The sequence below is a fragment of the Notolabrus celidotus genome, chromosome 1 (assembly GCF_009762535.1).
Source record: "Notolabrus celidotus isolate fNotCel1 chromosome 1, fNotCel1.pri, whole genome shotgun sequence".
In the NCBI taxonomy this organism is placed as follows: domain Eukaryota; kingdom Metazoa; phylum Chordata; class Actinopteri; order Labriformes; family Labridae; genus Notolabrus; species Notolabrus celidotus.
Window position 1 is genome coordinate 5,063,433 of NC_048272.1, and position 19,834 is coordinate 5,083,266.

Genomic DNA, 19,834 nt, shown 5'->3' on the forward strand with positions numbered 1-19,834 from the left:
TAAGACTCTTTGAATCAAAAGAGCACTCCACAAGGTTAATTTACCATAAACATAAACAATATACCCCCGTTTTCTGTGAATGCATGATTATGACCAAGTGAGGGAGAAAAGATGTGAAAAAAGTCACGCAGTGTCGCTGTCTTTTCCAGCACAGCGTGCACTCAACTTTCAATGGATGGGGATGTGTTTTTGGGTTTTTTTTTTATCGTGCCAGGTCGCACGCAGTCATGTTGGAATAATTTTCCAGGACAATACGTGATTTTCCAAGACATTTTACTTTTTCTCCCATTTTCCAGGTCTTTTCCAGTCATGGAAAACTGGTCAACAGTTTTCCAGGTTTACCAGGACGCGGTGGGAACCCTAATTATTTGGTTCTCAACATATTCCACTTTGTAATGAATAAAGATTTTCAACTGGCATATTTCATTAATCGTGATCTAGGATGGGTTGTTTAAGTGTTCCCTTTATTTTTTTTGAGCAGTGTATATTTATATCTTATTTATACAGTCTATGATTTATAATTCATATACATGGTTCACCACCATAGACAACAGTCTGTGTATCTGGTTTATCCTATGGGTTTATCCCGCCTTGGTGGTTCAGTGAGAACAATAAAACAGCATTACCCATAAGTCCTTGTAAATCCGGTTAAACCGGATGTAGCGTCGGATTGGTTAACAAACACCTTTCAAAAACAGTGCGCGCGGCGCAGTTTCCGCGATAGTTGGAGATTTGAATTTTTAAACTTCGCTACACGAGTTTAGCAGCCACTGCACCGCTGCTTAAACATGATAAAATAGATAACAAGTCTTCTGTTTTTATCGGTTGTGAATTAAAGTGATTCTCCGAAGGTTTTATCTGTAAAGTAAGTCCCACTTCTGTCTGTCGTTGAAGTTATTGAACGTTAACTTACTTGCGTCATGTTGTGGTAAACGTTGTTGCTAACGTTAGCCAAACACATTACTTTGTCGAAGTTTAAAGTGATGACTTGCTGATTTGTTAACATATTCTATGAACTCCACAGGTGTCAACATGAAGTGTTTAAAAGCGGAAGAGTACATCAGACGGACTGCCTCTGTGAAGGACACGAAGCTTTTATTTCAAGAACTAGAGGTTAGCATAAATCACAAGTTTATTTACACCAATCCCTCCCATTGATTTAAACTGTTTAGGGTATTTAAATTGATACATAAGCTTTGAGAAACAGGATTTACAACCGACAAAAGAGCTTTTTTAAATTTAGAATAATTGAATTAAGTATGTTATGTGTATTAGATACAACTTCCACTACAGTTAACCAATAATTTATTTGAATAGAGGTTCTAAACTTGTCTTTTTATTTTTTACATTCTGTAGGGTTTTGTGAAGAGTCATCCTGGCCTTCAGGGTCGCACACTGTGTGACAGGGTCATCAGAGCCTGTAACCATCACCTTGGAGCCACATCCCTGGACTTTGACCATGTCAGTCACTTGGTACAGCTGGTTGAGCTTTCCCTTCATGGATACAATGTTTCTGCAGCACTTGTTGCCCAGAGCTGTCCACTGTACATGGAAAAGATAGTTTTTCACATTGTCAAGAAGCTAAGCTCACTTGGAGCTCACAAGCTATGCAGCCATGTAGCTGGGTTGCTTTTCACAAGGCTTACCCCTGCCCAACAGGTTAGTATCCTCCTCTATTCTACAGAATACATTGAAATGTGTTGTATATATCACTGTCGGCACTAACAAAGTTACCACTGTTGCATGGCCCACAGGGTGAGGACTACTGTGTCCTTGTGCGGAGCTGCTTCTCGGTGCTCTGGACTGGACTTTCTGCAACCAAGGAGAGTAAAATCCTAAATCCACATGACAGACTCCACTGCCAGATACAAGCCCTGAGCTTCCTCCTGTTAATGGACACAGACAACTCTACTCCCTCGATCTCCAAGGCTCCCATTTACACAGAGGATGCCATCAATGAATATGAGAGCAGCTGTGGAGCGATAACCAAGGATGATGCTTGTTTTCTTCTGCGGGAAATGAACACACTCTTCAGCAGCTGTTGGAGTCAAAGCTGTTACGGGAATGGGCTCAAGCAGTCTGCTCTGACATCACATTTAAATGTGCTCTCAGAAATGGCGCTGGTAATAGTGAAGGTGCTTTGTAAGGCCAGCCTCTATGATCTCGCCTCCAACTTCTTGAATGACACTGAGAGCAAGTTTATGGACCACGGTGACAGTCAGTGTACAGCTGTGGTGCTTGGGAAATGGGCTGTTAAAATTCATTCCTCAGTAAAGGTCAAAGGGGAATGTGGCCAAGCTTTGAAGGAGTGTGCGAGAGCCTTGAGGCCTCTTTCAGCTGACCTGGGGGACCAAGAAGCTCATGCAGTTCTGGAAGGATCCGGACTCGTTATGTGGGCTATGGAAAGTGGCGACAGCAAGGGATTAAGCGGGCCTATGCTCTTGGCTTGGTTTTCATTTCTTGAGGAATATCAAGAACGTATAATGAAGATGCTAAAGAAGGTAAGAACTGACCAGCTGTGGATGGATATCTGTGGATGTGTCATTGTTAAAAGTTAGAACACTATTGGATTAGTTACCAACAAACTTTTCTATAGGAACATTTATACTGGTCACTAACCTGGGGTTTGCTCCATTTACAGAGTCCAAAATGCCAGGCTGAGAGCAGCAGACTACAGCATGCGCTTTGCTTCAGTATTTACCAAGGTTTTGTATTTGCTTATGAGAGCATGCTTGCTTCACAGGTAAGGCTGATCCGGTAATGCCTAGTGTAGTTTTGATGATACTGATGATAGCATAAAGAAACTTTGCAAACACATGAATCATGTGTTTTCCAGAGTTATACAAACACTTTGTTTAATCCTTGACTGCTGATTGTAATTTGTTGTTTCCAGCTGGAGGACAGTGACACACTGGACAGAGTACTGCTCTACTGCCAAGCCACAGCTGGACTTATGATGACTGAACTGCGTAAACTGTCTAGTGAAAATCTTCTCGTCAAAGCGGGTAACTTCCCTCGAGATCAAAAATATTACTGTTGTGAAACTGACAATTTAGACACAGGTTTGATTCTTTTGTTGTTTTTTTCTTCACCATCTAGTGATTTCAGTGAGCAACTTAGCATGTGGATTGTACAACCAGCGTCTCTACGACCAAGCCTTCTCACTAGTCGAGATCCTCTGTATAGATCTGTGCAAGAGTGTCCCAGCATCTCTCTCTGTCGACAGGGTAAGCTCTTCAGTGTTTTTTTTGCTCATGCATCACATTGTCACAGTTTACATAATACGTATTATATATTATGTCTGTCAGAAAGGGGCTTTTGAGTCGGCATACAGAATTCCATTATGTTTTTAATTGTTAGGTGTTACATGAACTAAAAGCTGATTGAATCTGGGGTATATTTATTATCATACATTTTCATTCGTATCATTATGCCATCTGACTGTCTAGTTGAGCCGACCCCTCATGCTGGCTGTGCAGACCTCTCGGCGCGCTGGACAACTGGAGAGAGCACTGGACTGGGTGATCCTGTGGCTGAAGGCTCTGGGGGACAAAATCACAACTCACATGGCTGAACCGGTTTCACTGTGGGTGAAAACCAAGACTGATGCAGCCCGGAACTCTGAGGAGGACATCCGTCTGAGGTAGAGGAAATTAGAATTTAAAGGTCCCATATTATGGTATTTTGGGCTGTTTATAACATATCCCACTTGTCATTATCCATCATTATCCATGCACCGCATTATATGGGACCTTTAACTTTGTTATTTATCACATCTTTTGAGTTATAAATACAACAGATTTCATAGTATATACGTGAGGAAAAAAATACAACTCGTGGCTTGTTCCATCCCTAAACAGGACTCTACACGATGGTTTTGGTTCTGATGTCCCTGATGAGCGAGTGATGCTTTGCCTCTTGGAGGAAGAGCTGCGTGCCTATAAGGAGGTGGCAGGAGACACGTCCAACGAGCGTTATAACACTTTGTGTGATCTGTTGGACATCTGCCATGAAGAGAGCTCCCACACCCATCTACGTGCTGTGTACCTCTGTGAAATGGCCCAAGTTGTATGTTACCAGGACTTCAGTGAACAGACTGACTGGTAGGAATTCTAGCAGCATCACCCTTTTTAAAGAGCATCCATTCCTGATGCATAAACAAACACTGTTAAAGCTTTTGGTACATGATGAAGCAATTCAAATGTATGCATATAGCCCTGCTGAGCTAAAATGTTCATTATGTTCCTTGTTCTGCACAGCACGGCTGTTGATTTTACCCTTGAAGCTTTACGTCTGCTTGAAGAAGAACCAGAGACCACAGAGAATGCTGACAGACTTAAGGATGACAAGGCCCATGCTTCACTTTGGCTCTATATCTGCACTCTAGAGAAAAATCTCCAGGAGGTGAGCTTTGGACCATTAGTTTGAAAATCATGTGCTTATTATATTTTGTTTCCTTCCGTGAACCATAGAAGAAGGCATAGAAGTGACTTAAATTAAAGCACAATAATGACATTCTACTAACTATTTATGCATGTGTATGTTTTTACTTTTTTTTGCTAGGCCATTGAAAGAGATAAAAAACAGCGTGAGTTGCGTGAGCAGACCCAGTGTCTAGCCAATCCTATAGGAACCAATGATTTTGATTATGAAGACAAGCAGAAGACACAAGACAGCTTCCTGGTCCACGAAGGCCTACATTTCAACCTGGCTGCGGAAAACAGTAGGGGTCCTTTTTTGTTTCACATCAATCATCCAGCTTTGTGTGATATGCTAAGTATATGCACGGTCTATCATACTACATTGTAACCTGCTTTAGAATGCATCACATTGTTTTTGTCTATTTAAAAAGATATGATCATCCTTCACTTTCTGTGTCTAAGAGAGATTAAAATGTAACATTTTCTGTCTCCTTTTAGAGCTGTGCAAGCCTTTGGAGAGAGCACTAGGTGAATGGTCTGCTCAGTTGCAGAGTAAAGCCCTGCCTTTGGTCAGAAACCCCAAACAGACCTGCAGCTCCATCGCTGTGACTGCAGCTCTCTTTAAACTCATGGGAAAGGTACAGAATAGAATGGGGTTAGAATAATAACCCCACACAATGAATAATAACACTCACTAAAGATTATTTTTATAGGTTTGTTATGTTAGGATTCAGGAGGGCAGATACTTCAGTTTCAAATTGCACCACAAGAAAGATTAGTGTGTTGATTTTGTCCTGCATTGTCAGATTTGGTTTTTGTTACATATTTCACGTTGATTAATGCAGTTTCTGTGTATTTATCAAACCTCCTCTCTCCCTTATTCAGCCTCTGAAGGCATTGGAGGCCTACCAACTTTCGATCAGACTTTCACATCAACTTGCTGATGCCCGTGCATGTGCCAGCTCCCTCTGTCAGTCAGCTAGTGTCCTTCTGGACATGGGAACCCCTGAACTGGCTTTGGTAATGCAGTTTTGTTAAAATAACTTTTCACAAACTCACTCCTTACCTGCTATGAATGAATTCATTATTCTAAGTTTTTGCACCATTTCTTTTTAGTCCCAGCTGGAGAAGGCAGAAAAGCTTCTTACCTCTGACTCCAGCTCTGATGGACCTTCTTCTCTCTCGATGCTGGCCATTCTGTTGAAAGCTCAATACTGCTACAACACAGGACAGGTAGGTCACTTTATCGCTTTATAGCTATATAACTGGATTGTATTTCTACTTCAAGGCTTATTATATTACCAAAGTTGACATTCATTTTGTAACATTCGACAGGTGCAAATTGGGGTGCCTTTTCTGTGTGAGGTGCTTAAAGAAGTGAATGAACAGAGGCAGTCAAAGAGCTGGTACCTGCTGCGTGCTCAAGCGCTACAGACCTGCAGCTCCTACCTGAGTTTGGACACCACTACACTGCCTGAGGCCCAGCGAAGCCACATCACGAAGCATGGTTAGCTGAAGAATACACCTATAAAAACCTAATCTTTGTCTTTCTTAATTTGTGCTCTGAGAATATAGAATATGAGTCTGCAGCTGTAAATGACTGTTTACTTGTTTATAGGTATCTTTAGCCCGGACACTGCCCTGTATGAGAGTCTGAAGCTTCTCTGCAGTCTACTGGTCACGTTAGTGGGGAAGGGCCTCTATGGGACAAACAGTGGTACCTCAGGCAACTCCCGCTTCATCGACCAAGGTACCTTTGTTCAAAACCTGTACTGACAGCAAATGCAGAGCTGCCAATACTTCATTGTTTTTTGTTTAGCACTGTCTGCTTTGTTGATTCTTTCTCCCTTGATCTGTGAGCAGGAGATAACCTGGTGCTGAAGTGGCAGCTGCTCTCAGAGCTGTTAAAATGCTCCATGAAGATGGTGGCTGTTAGGAGCAGCTGTGGGGCCGTCAATGAGGCCAGGCTCCAGTGCCTGGAAGCTCTCAAACTGGCCATGAAGCTCCAAGCACTCAGTCAGTGAGTAAATGTACTATGCAGTTGATTATAATATGAAATGTGGAGCAGGTCCCAAAGAAAACTGATCAGATTGAGCTGGCTCTTCTCAAATATTTTCAACATACTGGAAGCCTACAGTCTGTTCAGCTCTGGTAGATTACTGTGCCCTGATGAATTTTTAATTATCTTGCATTATGACAAAGTACTAATGTTAGATGCTATCTCTCTTTTTAAAAAAAACATTTGTCTTGTCTTGTAGATGCTCTGAGCTGCTGGTGATGAAAGCTGAGTTGGAGCTGATGCAGGGGGAGAGAGAGGAATGTGCAGTTGATTTGGATAAAGTCAGAAATCTTCTGGAGCTTTGCATGGGTCTGTTAAATGCTTAGCTACACCCTTTCTTTATTTTTTCACTTTTCTTTGTATTTAAGTTTAAGATAGATTTATACATAAGCAACTTTTTTCACAAAAGAAAAGAAAGATGACAAACAAAAATCCAACAAACAAAGAAAACATAACAGTCCATGTGTTGCAGGGAACTAAGGGAGTTACAGTACAGCTGTAGATCTTTACCTGAAAGCTGATCTATGTGGGTTAATGAACTCAATCCATCCTTTCCAACATTTATCAAACACACCACTTTTGAGCCTCAGAGTAAACATTAATTTTCCCATTACAAAAATGTCATGCATCCCATCAACCAGTTCGTTATGGCTTTTGTGCTGGCCACCAGCATTCCATTGCTTGGCATTTAAATCCTTCCATTCCTCCATCGAGATTGCAAAGTTACCCTCACGTTCCCATTTCTCCTTTATGTAGGATATATTCACTCCTTTTAACCCTTGAAGGCCTTTGTACAGCTTAGAGATAGTTTTGAAACTCGGCTAGGATTTGTAAGCTGAAATGAAAATTCTTAATATACTAGACCCAGACCTAACTACACCTTTTCAATAAGCACCAGACACTTATTACATTTTTTTTGTCAACTTTCACTAATAATGTTATGTAAAGGTTTGGTTTCATGTTTTATTGCATTTCAAAAAGATGATTGAAAAGAATGATTCCTTGAAATGAATGCTACTACTTGCTGGGTCTGGTATTTATTATGCCTTTTATTTTTACCCCCTTAGATTTATCTGAACAGGTGCAGAAGTCAGAGATGAAAATCAAACCAAGGAAAGGTCGCCCAGCAAAGAAGCCCCAGCCTTCACACCCTCCTTTGGAGGATGATGATGATAAGGGCATCCTGAGCACCAGGTGGATTGCCAGAGAACCCATAGTGAGGGATCTAGCCAGCTCCCCACCTCTCAAAGCTCAGCCTCGCCGCTGGCTTTCCTCCTTGGCGCATGACTCTGACTGCCAGTGTCACTGCTGCTCTGAGCCCTGTTTGGGACGTGCCACCGCTCGCTGGGCAGCTACACAGGCCGATCTGGTTCTCCAGTTGGATCCAAATGAAGCTAGAGTTGGAATGAAACTTCAGTGGGCTACTCTGACCCGCTGTAAGAGTGTTTCTTCCAAACTTGGTGAAAAATTGGCTGAACTCATCCCTCCCTGTGGTGTAAAAAGTGACTATAAACCCTCCCTGATGCAGGATGTAGTGGGTCGTGTGTACCTCAGCATGGCCCTGTCTGGGCTGGAACCAGGGCTAAACAAGGTCTGTAGTATATGGAAAATACTAGATGCTGGTTTAGCATTTGTGGAGTCTACTCCCTCTCCTGACCTTAGACCTGTTAGAGCAGGCCTAATGGCAACCAAAGCTATAGTGTCATTGGTTACCTTGGCTGACAGAAAGGACTGCACCCCAGAGGAGCTTTTCTCAAATGTTTGGACTTGGAATGCCCCAAAAATTGATAAAGAACTAAAATCAGAGCAGAAAAGGGTGCCTCCTCCATCGACTATTAAGAAGTCTAAAGAGTCCATTAAACACCCAGAGATTCCTGACAAAACAAAGGAGGCAAAGAAGAGCAAGATCGTCAAGCCCAAGATTCAAGTGACAAGCGCTTCCTCAAAAGGAAAGGGACTGGTTCCCATGACACCAGTGATGGTGAAGTCAAAGCCCTCTGTTAAGGACCTCGGCTCTTTTGACTTTAACACAGTGGTTCCCACTTTAGCCTGTACTCCAGTTCAAAGAGTAAAAGGCCCTGCTTCAGTGCAGAAAGCACAGAGGACTGCATCAAAGCTGCAGTTTCAGGTGTATGAAGAGCTGTCACCAGTTCAAGACAAAGCCCAAGCTGTTCCTGCTGCCCCCAGACGCACAAAGAAATCACGCTACAAGGTAAGCACTTGATGAAAGAGGTTATACTGTTAAAAAACGCATGTAGTGTCTATGTTAAATGTCCTCCTATTTGAATGTGTAATTACAGGTGGAATTCAGCGATGAAAGTGACACTGAAACAAATACCCCGGCAGAGCCTGAAGAAAAAACTGAGGCCCCTAAAAAGCGAACCACAGCAAGAAGAGTCGCCCAAAGCAGTAAAACATCCTCAGATCCTCCTGCAGAGAAGGTCCAACCCAAGAGGCAGACCAAGGGTAAGAAGAGCACTGCAGTTGCTCGGCCCCCCTCCTCTGAAGATGACACCTTAGTCTGCCCGTCCACCTCAACAAGAAGGGGAAGAACCAGGAGGGAGCTGTCCAGGGCTGAGGCAGATTCATTGGAAGAGCCGGACAAAATGAGGACCATTGATGAGGAAACTACTGAAGTTCTGGACATAAGCATCGAGCAGCTTCGGACATCAGACACTGAAGATAATCCTGCTTCAAATAAAGATATTGGTGAGGATTTTGTACACGTGGTAATCTTTAGTTTATTTTGTTAGCATTATATTTCTCACAGCATGTTACAACATGAAAATAAAGGTCTCATTATTTATCCCTTTCTTGACCCTCCCAAGACATCGATTTTGAGGTGTTAAGGCGGGACATGTGTTGTGATTTGGAGAAAGATGACCTGTCTGAACTGAGGAGCAGAGGCCATCTGAGGGATGGACCACAAACCCACCTGTCTCACTCAGACACCAGGCCGGGTAAGGCTTTCCACTACTGCCAGAACAGCCTGATGCAGAATCTAGCCTGAGCAGTTTCAATCAGGCTTCTTACCCAGTTGCAATTCTTTTTTTCTTCCCCCATAGATAATCTTTCTCTGGAGGATGTTCAGTCTCTACTCCGCTCAGCTTGGCTGGCTCTCCAGCACTTTCCTTCCCCAACTATCCACACGACAGTCAGTTCTCTTCTGGCCTTGACCGTGGGACAGCAGGACCCCATGACTACAGCAATGCTGCACGCCCAGTCTTTGGGCATCACAAGTCGTCATCGCACAATCAGGCATTTGGCCAGTTGTTTCAAGTAAGCGCGTGTGCTGTGTGAAAAATGATTAGTCAGGATCTTTGGTTCATATGTGAATATATTTTAAAACAGAAAATGTAAAAGTCCATTCAAATACATCATCATGTTTTAACATCGTTGGTCATTTTCTTGCAGAAAGTTGAAGAAGGCGTCCTCTGACCTGGCAGAGAAGATGGATGGTCAGAGTCTAGACGAGCTCAGTCCAGGCGAGTCCAAGAATTCAACCGAACAAAAGTTGTTGCAGTTAGAGAACATCTTTTCCTTCCCAACTTTGGATTCCTCCACTTTCCCCGAGAGCCACTGTCAAGATTTCAAGCAACAAATTCAGCAACTTCCACAAGGTAACATATTAACTGTAAATACCATCATTAAGTTTGTACATCCTTGTTTTGCTCATTCTTTTTCATTCCAATAACTTGACACACAGGATGTGAGTTGGATCATGAACACTGTGTGTCCCTCTCTTTCCTGTGCAGGAGTGACAGTGTGTGTGATGTCTGTACTTGGATTCAAACCTGGGGAGATGGGTGACAGCATCGTACTGTCACGCCTTGAGAAAGGATCAGCCCCTGTAACTGTTCACATCCCCACCTCTAAACAGAAGGTGAGGATGTTTAAAAAAAACTCACCAGAAAGGCCATAAGTGGAAATCAGACCAGTCCAGGGGATGCATTGCGGCTTGTGCCTAAGACACCACTAACTTTTCATTTTGCCATTTTTCTCACATGCCCATCTTTGACTAGCAGTACAAAGTAGTTATTCTAAAAGTGAAAATACCTGCGGCTGCTGCTGTGGTTGAATTAACATTATTTCTTTGTCTTTGTGTGTTATCCAGCACCCCATCAGCTGGCTGGTGCGGGAGATAGATAGTATCCAGGTGGATCAGAAGGCTGTGAGCTGCGTTTCTGAGAAAGCCAAGTGGTGGGAGGGCCGTAGGGCACTCGATTCTCGAGTTGAGGTAAGTCATGAAGAACCAGGGTACTGCTTGGGTGTCTCGGTGGCCTTAACAATCCCTGTTTATTTTGTTTTGATGACAAATTGTCCCATTTAAGTACAAACTTCCCCTCATTCTTTCAGCAACTTCTAAAGGAGATGGAGGAATTGTTGGGATGTTGGAAGAGTTTTCTTCTCCCCTGTTCGTCAGATCCTGAGCCCTCCAAACAAGCCTTGCACCTTTGCAAATCCTTGTCTGCAAGAGGAGTCACCGTCAGTGAGGAGATGCTGAAGGTAGGCGATGTGTTGTTTTTGCCACATAAACCCCAACACAGAAGCACCTGGCCTTTTTGTTGTCTTGATTTCAAAATCACAAACACAACCAACAACCCTTGTATCGTGTTTCAGGCTTTGCTTTTGGGCTCTCCTGCGCTCTCCAAAGAAGACCTCAAACAGTTTGCTCTGGGAGTTTCTCCTCAGTGGGACGTGGAGTGTGACCAGCTCTTGCAGATCGCTGTGTCCCAACTCGCTGACAGAGATGAGCCGCGCAGTCATGTGGTTCTCATTCTGGATAAGGTTTGTTTAATCACCTCTGTCAGATACTTAAATGTCCCATATTTGGATTTGTTCTTGGAGGGACTTTTTGAGAGAAAATAATTCATAAGCACGGTTCCCTTTGCAGTACCTTCAGAAGCTGCCTTGGGAGAGCATCTCCATCCTACAATCTTGCTCCGTCAGCCGGATGCCTTCTCTACACTCCCTTATTGGACTGAACATTCAAAAAGAGGTGAGATTAAGCTCCATGGCGCAGATGTCATTTGCTTTCTAATACATTTTGTGGTTGTTCAATATCATTTTATTATTATTTTCCTTTTCAGACTGACTCCAGATCCATCCTGAAGTATGGTGTGGACACCAAGCATGTGTTTTATGTGCTGGACCCTGATGCCAATTTGGGAAACTCTCAAGATCGATTTAAGGACTGGTTCAACAGGTAAGGCAGATTGACAAACATTCAATTTATATATATTTTTTCTGTCAAGGCTTTCCTTCAACTTTGACCAAATGACTCTTCTCATTAAAGTAAACTGGATTGGGAGGGTGTGTGTGGAGTTGCGCCTGACTCAGGTAGGCTGGAGGAGGCTGTTGCAACAAAGGATCTTTACATGTGAGTTTTTCTGCTATTTTTCTATATCGTTATTTTTTTATTAAGCTTTCCCTGAAATAACTTGTATTATTCTGTCTGTATATGCTTTAGTTTTGTGGGTCACGGTGCAGGCGCACGATTCCTAGACAGTCAAGGGGTCCTGAAACGACAGATGAGAGCAGCTGCTCTGCTTTTTGGCTGCAGTAGTGCTGCTCTGGCAGTGCGTGGGGACCAGGAAGGACAGGGCATCATACTCAACTACCTCATAGCAGGATGGTGAGCTATCTCATTTGGGGAATAAGATCAACTAGTCTTCCTGGGAACATTATAGCAACACAAGGAATATTAATGGATTATAATGTGTCATTGTCTGCGTTGTATACTACACATGTTAAGTCAATTTCCTATGTGTTTTTTTTTTTTTTAGCCCCTTTGTTTTGGGAAACCTGTGGGATGTGACAGATCGGGATATTGACCGTTTCACTAAAGCCTTGTTGGAGTCCTGGCTGTCTGCTGGTTCTGGAGCTCCCCTCTTGGATTACATGGGCCCGTCACGTCAGGCCACACACCTGAAACACCTCATAGGAGCTGCACCTGTAGTCTATGGCTTACCTGTCCACCTGCAGTAGGTGGACTGGAAACAGGATGTAAACAGTCTCTGCAGATTTAAATTGTATAGCTTCAGCACAATCTCTTGAACTTGTTTTAAACTTGAAGTTTAATCCTTGTGTTTAATTTTTTTTAAATGATGATATTGATACTTTTCATTTATTTAAAACTATGTTTGCTATTTTTAAACCAATGTTTTTATGCTTGAATGGTTTTATATGTGCACTTTGAATGTGTTGATATAACAGATTGTGAATAAAAGTGTTTTTACGCACAGACAGTGTTAAGTGAAGATCATTTTAATACAATTTGCATTAAGGTGAATAGTAGGGTGTAAGAGTGAAATTTGTTTTAAATTTTGTATCTTCTGAGAAAAAAGTGAATAGATAAGTCTCCTTTGTAAAAAATATAAGTGTACTGTCTGAACTATGGAACTTCTTGCACAGCCTGAGGATTGCATCCTTACAGTACAAGTGTCAATTTTTCTTCAAGCCATTATATTTTATGACAGCTTACAGTAACTCCGTTTATTTATATTTAAATTTTTGGAAGCAGAGGACTTGGAACTTTATTTTAATTGTATTCTTTGTATTTTAATTTAAACAAATAAAATGCTCTGTGTAAGCTGGAATTTGGGAGTAAATACACGTGATGGTAAGTATAATAACTCAACATATTATAATTAAGGTGCAAACTGTCATTCCAAATTACTTTTCTTCTACAACAATACAGAAAGTTCACTCAAAATTAAGTTCCCTTCAAAGTAAGCTTGAGAATCTATTGCCTTTTTAGAATTTGGTTGTCTTAGGATCCATCTTTTTTTAAATGAATGCCATTAGCAGTTGTATTTCAGAAGATAAAACTATTTTCTAAATTTCTATATTACCAATTAAGTAGTTTGATAGACACAGTGGTGGACAGTAACAAGTGGTGGACTCTACGATTGAACATGGAGCAAACACACAGCAAATTTCACTCAGATCAGGCAGTTCATTTAGAGGTGGTAATGATGGCTATAATTCTCCGCCTGAGCACCCATGTCCATATCTTCAGCCCATGTTAGAGGTTTTTGAAATGAGGAATGATACATATCGTTTGAAACGTTCTCCCTGTTTCCCACTCTGCCCAAACATACAAACATTCATTATCCAACCTGAGAAAGCGTGTTGAGCTACTTAAGATTTGTTTCATTCCAGATTAACATTTCAACTAAGTTGTCTGTTCTTGGAGTAACTTAGTTGCTGTTTTTATTCCATGGTATAGTTTTTAGAGATTTCAAGTAATGGTTTTTAGATAAACATAATGTAACAGAATGTACTTCTATGTATTCTTGACTGCACTTATGGATTTTAAAAATACGAAGTTTCGAGATATTTTAAAAAGTACTTTGAATACTTCAGTATTTTTAAAAGGAAGTACTTCAGTACTTTAACTCAAGTAATAATCTGACAGAGCAACTTTCACTTGTATTGGAGTAATATTTGACCTGGAGGATCTATACTTTGACTTAAGTAATGAAGCTGTGTACTTTGTCCACCACTGGATAGACGACAAAAAATATTGAGGCTATGTACCACCCTAAAAAATGAAACACAGTTATGACAGATATGTATTGGGGGATATTTTGAATGTGATGATGTAGAATGAGACTAGTTTTAATTTAATTACATAGTTGTTAAATTTCCGAATATGACCCTCAGGCATTCAAAACTTTTGAATATCGGAATATATTGAGTGTTAAAAACAAGTAATTTTTTTGAGCAATCTGGATAAAAATGTAACTGATGTGAAGGATAGAATCATTTTATTGTCAGCATGGTGCATCTCGTATCTTGACCGCAAGGGGGCGGTGTTCCTGACTGACTCCCCTCCAGCTCCATCACCCGGAAACACATACAGCAGGGCTCATTTAGCATCACGCTTCCATCATGGCGGTGAATCTTACCGATCTCTCCCTGCCTCAATTAGAGGGACTGAAAACTCAGCTAGATCAGGTACTGTCAGTATGTGAAGTCTGTTTGATTTGTGTGTTTGTTCTTTGATATGCACTTCATTATGTCAATAATATAACGCTGAATTAAGGCAGTAGGCTGTGCTAAGCTGCTAGCATACCTGCTGCTAACGGGACAAACGCTACCGTCAGCTGTTAGAGAAAAGACTCGTTTACATGTAAACGAGTCTTTAGCATAAAAATAGTAATGATTCATAGGATTTATTAAGTGCTTTTCTGAATACTTAAAGTAGCTTTACATAGAATAAAAGTTAAAATAAAACAGGTTAATAAAACAAAACAAGGACAGAGGTGGGGCGGGGTTAGGGGTCATGTGTTGTATGCTTTTTTGAACAGGCAAAAATGTAAAGTGAATTTTTAAAAGTCAATTTTTTTTAATCACATTTAGAGGAATATTTGTGATGTTCTTCACATTTAATTTTGTTGTGAAAAATATATTAGGTTAAAATAATTGTTAAAATATGATAAATATAAATATAAATGTTAAATATAAATGCTAAATACAAATGTTAAATCTAAATCTAAATGCTAAATATAAATATAAATGTTAAATATAAATATAAATGTTAAATATACATTTAAATGTTATATTTAGCATTTAGATTTATATTTAACATTTGGATTTAACAATTGCTTTAACTTAATATATTTTTCACAAGAAAATTAAATGAGATTTAAAAAAAGTGACTTTTAAAAATTCACTCTACATTTTTAGGACGTTTTGGAGCTAAATGTGGAGAAATGTTGCCGTTATTTTTGGTGTCCACAACTTTACAAACGGCGCCCCATAGAGTCTCAGATGTGTGGAGGGAGAGAGTTCCAGAGAGTCGGGGCAGCGATGGGAAAGGCTCTGTCCCCCAATGTAAAGGAGTCTTTTCTGTTACAATAAAAATAAATTCAACGTTAAAGTATTCAAACTTTGTATAATCTCTCCTTGTGCGTTGATGATGGCTATATCACGGTTGTATTTAATTTTGCTGTTCATCATCTACCTCCTCCCCCTTGGTCACATCTTCTGCAAACAACATATTCACTCCATCAGATACAAAACTCTAATCATGACTTACAAAGCAGTAACCAAAACCGCTCCAGTTTACCTGGAACCCCTCATCCAGGTCTACTGCCCTTCTCGCCAGCTACGCTCAGCCTCTGAAAGGCGCCTAGTGCTTCCAACACACAAGGCCTCAAAATCACTAGCTCGACTCTTCTCTTCTGTTTCCCCTAAATGGTGGAATGAATTGGCCAACTCCATTCGATCTGCAGAGTCCCTCTCTACTTTCAAAAGACAGCTAAAGCTCTTGGCACTATGCACTTAGCTAGACTGTTCTCCACTGTTGTCCCCAGTGGCAGATCATGTCTTCCAGCTACAGTTGACTCACACTTGTTTCCTCTTGTCTAGATCTTTGCTTGTGTTGTTCTTGTTCTCGTATGAACGTCGCTTTGGATAAAAGCGTCTGCTAAATGACATTGTAACATTGTAAATTAAGCAGCAATAAGACTGAACGTATCTTAATTGGCACAAAATCTACATTAAATAAACTCCATAACTTCTCTATTCCCATCAACAACTCGTCCCTCTCCCCCTCCCTTCAGGTTAAGAATCTGGGTGTCATCCTCCGACAGCACCCTCTCCTTCACCTCCCATATCAACCACGTCACCCGGTCCGCCTACTTCCACCTACGTAATATTAACCGTCTCCGTCCTTCACTCACTCCCCACTCCCCTGCCATTCTTGTTCACAGCCTCATCACCTCCCATTTGGACTATTGCAACTCCCTTCTGTTTGGCCTCCCCCACAAAACCCTCCATAAACTACAACTGGTTCAAAATTCAGCCACCCGTATCATCACATGCACCACCTCCACCCACCACATCACACCCATCCTTCAACAGCTCCACTGGCTCTCCATCACAGACAGGATCAACTACAAAATACTTCGCCTCACCTTCAAATCCATACACAACCTCGCCCCTCCATATATCTCTGACCTCCTTCATACTGCCACACCCGTCCACACCCTCAGATGCTACTTTCTCCATCCATCTCACTGCCCCCCCCCCCCCCCCCCCCCCAGCAGAGCCTTCAGCCGCTCTGCTCCCCAGCTCTGGAACTCTCTCCCACCTGACCTCTGTAATACTGACTCACTCCCACATTTTAAATCCAAACTCAAAACTCATCTGTTTAAACTGGCTTACTCCATTTGACCACAACTCCACTGTCCATTCTTTTAAAACTTTTTAAATTGTATTTTATTACTGTTTGTTGTTTAAACTCTTTGTTTTAATGTTGTAAGGTGACCTTGAGTGTCAAGAAAGGGGCTTATAAATAAAATGCATTATTATTATTATTATTATTATTCAGACCGCTGAAAGTTGCTGTTTTGCGAGTAGTTAATTTGAGTGCTTGGCATGATGATGTTTTGAACCATACATTCATAGATCTCAGGTGTTCTGAGCATTTTCTGTTTTTTTGTTTTTTTTTTGCAGGAAGTTGAGTTCCTCACGTCTTCAATCGGTCAGCTCAAAGTGGCCCAGACAAAATATGTTGAAGCAAAGGATAGCTTGAATGTCCTCAACAAAAACAACAAAGGTGGGTACAGTTCTTGTTATGACCATGTGCACCAATCAGAATAAGAAATACTTTATTTATCTGGGGAGGATTCAGTTGTTACGGAATGCTCTAATATGCAGTATGAAAAAGTGAAAATATGAATAGAAAGAAGGAATAAAATAAGATATAAATATGAATGAAATAATATAAATTGGATTAATAAGAAGTATATACAGATGCGCAGAATAGTTACAGTTCGCTATGTACAAAAGCACGGTGAATGAAGGTATTGTATACAGGATGTTAAAGTGGCAGGGATATTTAACAGTGTATTGAATGTTATTGCACAGGGTAAAGAATATAGTTTAGTCATCAGAGTCAACAACACTATAGAAAAACACTCAAATTATGTTTGGGTGTTCTTCTCAGGCTTTATTTCCCAATGTATCTATCTTATCAGATGTGGATTTTTTTCATGTTTTTCTCTTTTCTCAAACAGGAAAAGAATTGTTGGTGCCACTTACCAGCTCTGTATCCTTTAACAGTGGAAAAAACAAATGTTTCACAGTTTGTTGTTTATTGGGACATGACTTAAGTGTGTTTCAAGATTTGCAAAATTTTCCTTAACATGTCTTTTTTTCAGATGTACGTCCCTGGAACATTGAATGATGTGGAAACTTGTTTAGTTGATGTTGGGACAGGATACTATGTTGAAAAGGCAATTACTTATTTTCACTCTAAACCCTTGTGTTATATAATCCATAACCAAATAATGAATTAGCTTTTATTTAAGTTATCATGAAAATTCTTTATTGAAACTTGAATGTATTTGTCTCTGTAGAGTGTTGACGACTCAAAGGCATTCTTCAAGCGTAAAATAGATTTCCTCACGAAGCAGATCCTTGAGAAAATACAGCCGGCCCTTCAGGAAAAACACGGCATGAAACAAGGTAAAACCAGCAACTATTCTCTTTGCATTGCCTTTATTTTTTCTCACTTAACATTTTTAGCTTTTTTTGCATTTTAAGACACATTTCATCAACTTCTACATTAACCCTTATATTATGTTGAAAAAAATTACATTCATTATGTTGCGGGTCATTTTGACCCGTACTGTGAAAATCCACTCAAAAAAGTAAAAAAACAGGTTAAACCAATGACAACTCTAATTTATATTATATAAACATTTAGAAAAGAGACATGCAATACATTTTTAATTCCAACAATAAACTAAAGAACTATTTAGTTAATGTTTTTTTAGTGGCTTCATGTCTTCTCTTGTGCTCAGAGATGCATCTTTGTGCATTGTGCTCATTACAAGAACAGTCTTGTTTCTCTTTGGGCAGTATGAAACAACTGTTGCTTTCTCAGTGAAAACAAATTTTGATGATAATGATTGCTGCATTCCTTGGTTTTCATCTGATGGAGAGACAACGGCAGACTCGTCCTCTGAATCCTCCTCATCGTAGGAAAATTGACAATCTGGATCATCAATAACATTGTCCTCAGTCTCTGAAAGATCCTCTGTCTCTGAAATCTCTTCCTCTGTATCACTATCCCAGTTCAAAATCTGTGATAAAGCTTCTTCAGCTGTAATCCTTCTGGAGCTCATTTTTGGTGTGTTTGTCAAAGAGATGACATGAGAACAGTGAAAAGGACAAGGGAGAGAAAGTTCCTCCTCTACACACACCTGGGTCTGAATGGCTATACAAAGGCACTCAAAAAAAAGTACATCAAATGTTTATTTGATCTGAACAGCTAATTACCCACATTAAAGCGTCTGGGTCAAAATGACCCTTAACATCATCTTTGATGTGTAGTGGAATGTCTGTGCAGAGTTTGTATACAAAGTGTTCAGATTTTACACACCAGTTCATGACCCTAGATGAGGAAACGTCATAAAATGTCATGAAGAAAAAGAAAGGATAACCAGTACTTTGGTCAACACAAAAACTGAAAAGGGTCAAATTGACCCTTAACATAATATAAGGGTTAAGTGAAAGTAGATTTGCATTAGAGTTAAAAAAAAATTGCACACATATTCAACACTAGAAATAACATCCTTTCCAGTATAAATGCCTGTTCGAAAACATGAAGCTAGAAAGACGTTGAAGTGGTTTAAATCAAAAATATAACTTCATTTTCCTTATTTGTGATGACAACGGCGTAAAGACAGTCAACTGTAACCTTTTTTTTTATTCAGGAAATGAATTAAATGTATACATTATGTTCTGTCTTGCAGCTGTGGTGGAAGTAATGAACGTGAAGATCCAGCAGCTCCAACAGAGCCAGCAGTCATCACAAATGGTTGGGACCACCAGTGCTTAATGAGCGCACCTGTTGCAACTCCACATGACTACGAAGGGGGCTTACAAATTTTGTTTACATCTGCTGTCAGAGGTCAAGAAACATACCTTCGCTGATATCTGGAGTCATGTTAAATCTTGAAGAATAAAGAATGTTTTTGTTTCTGTCTGAAATAAGTACACAAACCTTGTTGTCAGTACTTTATGAAAAGGCTGTTGTCATGGTAAAGTGGTCTGGTGTTTTTGCTCCATTTTAAATTTGCTTTACTGATATTTGGTTTGTACAATAAACAAGGTCGTTATGCACACAAGGAACATTTCTTATTCAGATTTTTTCATCATGCTTTTGGTCATAAGGGTTCTTTGCTTTTCTGTCATCTTTAAATATTTGAAGGCACTACACAAGTACAGAAATGTTTTCACTTATGAGACTAATCAGGTTCAAAGTGGACAGAGCTATACTGTAATAACACAAGCACACTGGACTACCAGGAATTTAGCACACCCAGTCCTGCAA

The 19,834-nt window shown here is 40.4% G+C and overlaps 2 protein-coding genes across 2 annotated transcripts; both read left to right on the forward strand.

Annotated features, from left to right (window-relative positions):
* Positions 1–703: 703 nt before the first annotated feature.
* On the forward strand, positions 704–12,724 carry espl1 (extra spindle pole bodies like 1, separase). The gene is made up of 32 exons (XM_034682014.1): positions 704–865; positions 1,025–1,113; positions 1,357–1,659; positions 1,755–2,501; positions 2,642–2,743; positions 2,894–3,005; positions 3,100–3,227; positions 3,450–3,643; positions 3,861–4,103; positions 4,260–4,404; positions 4,564–4,723; positions 4,920–5,059; positions 5,307–5,441; positions 5,538–5,654; positions 5,757–5,928; positions 6,040–6,171; positions 6,285–6,441; positions 6,680–6,789; positions 7,548–8,692; positions 8,781–9,189; positions 9,309–9,440; positions 9,546–9,759; positions 9,895–10,100; positions 10,236–10,363; positions 10,595–10,717; positions 10,837–10,986; positions 11,101–11,268; positions 11,375–11,479; positions 11,571–11,686; positions 11,777–11,860; positions 11,951–12,115; positions 12,267–12,724. Exons 2-32 carry the CDS (start codon positions 1,033–1,035, stop codon positions 12,466–12,468), a joined length of 6,525 nt encoding a protein of 2,174 aa, XP_034537905.1. The 5' UTR covers positions 704–865; positions 1,025–1,032; the 3' UTR covers positions 12,469–12,724.
* A 1,586-nt stretch (positions 12,725–14,310) lies between these two features.
* pfdn5 (prefoldin 5) lies at positions 14,311–19,632 on the forward strand. The gene is made up of 6 exons (XM_034695048.1): positions 14,311–14,442; positions 16,948–17,050; positions 17,511–17,542; positions 17,655–17,729; positions 17,853–17,961; positions 19,254–19,632. Exons 1-6 carry the CDS (start codon positions 14,377–14,379, stop codon positions 19,337–19,339), a joined length of 471 nt encoding a protein of 156 aa, XP_034550939.1. The 5' UTR covers positions 14,311–14,376; the 3' UTR covers positions 19,340–19,632.
* The last annotated feature ends 202 nt before the right edge of the window (positions 19,633–19,834 follow it).

Bases quoted from the DNA above. Each gene is read 5' to 3' on its own strand.
- espl1 (XM_034682014.1), top strand. From the start codon at position 1,033: ATGAAGTGTTTAAAAGCGGAAGAGTACATCAGACGGACTGCCTCTGTG. The intron at 11,480-11,570 runs GTGAGATTAAGC...TTTCCTTTTCAG, and splicing joins GACTGAACATTCAAAAAGAG to ACTGACTCCAGATCCATCCT. The intron at 11,687-11,776 runs GTAAGGCAGATT...TTCTCATTAAAG, and splicing joins TTTAAGGACTGGTTCAACAG to TAAACTGGATTGGGAGGGTG.
- pfdn5 (XM_034695048.1), top strand. From the start codon at position 14,377: ATGGCGGTGAATCTTACCGATCTCTCCCTGCCTCAATTAGAGGGACTG. The intron at 17,051-17,510 runs GTGGGTACAGTT...TTTCTCAAACAG, and splicing joins CCTCAACAAAAACAACAAAG to GAAAAGAATTGTTGGTGCCA. The intron at 17,543-17,654 runs GTATCCTTTAAC...TCTTTTTTTCAG, and splicing joins TGGTGCCACTTACCAGCTCT to ATGTACGTCCCTGGAACATT.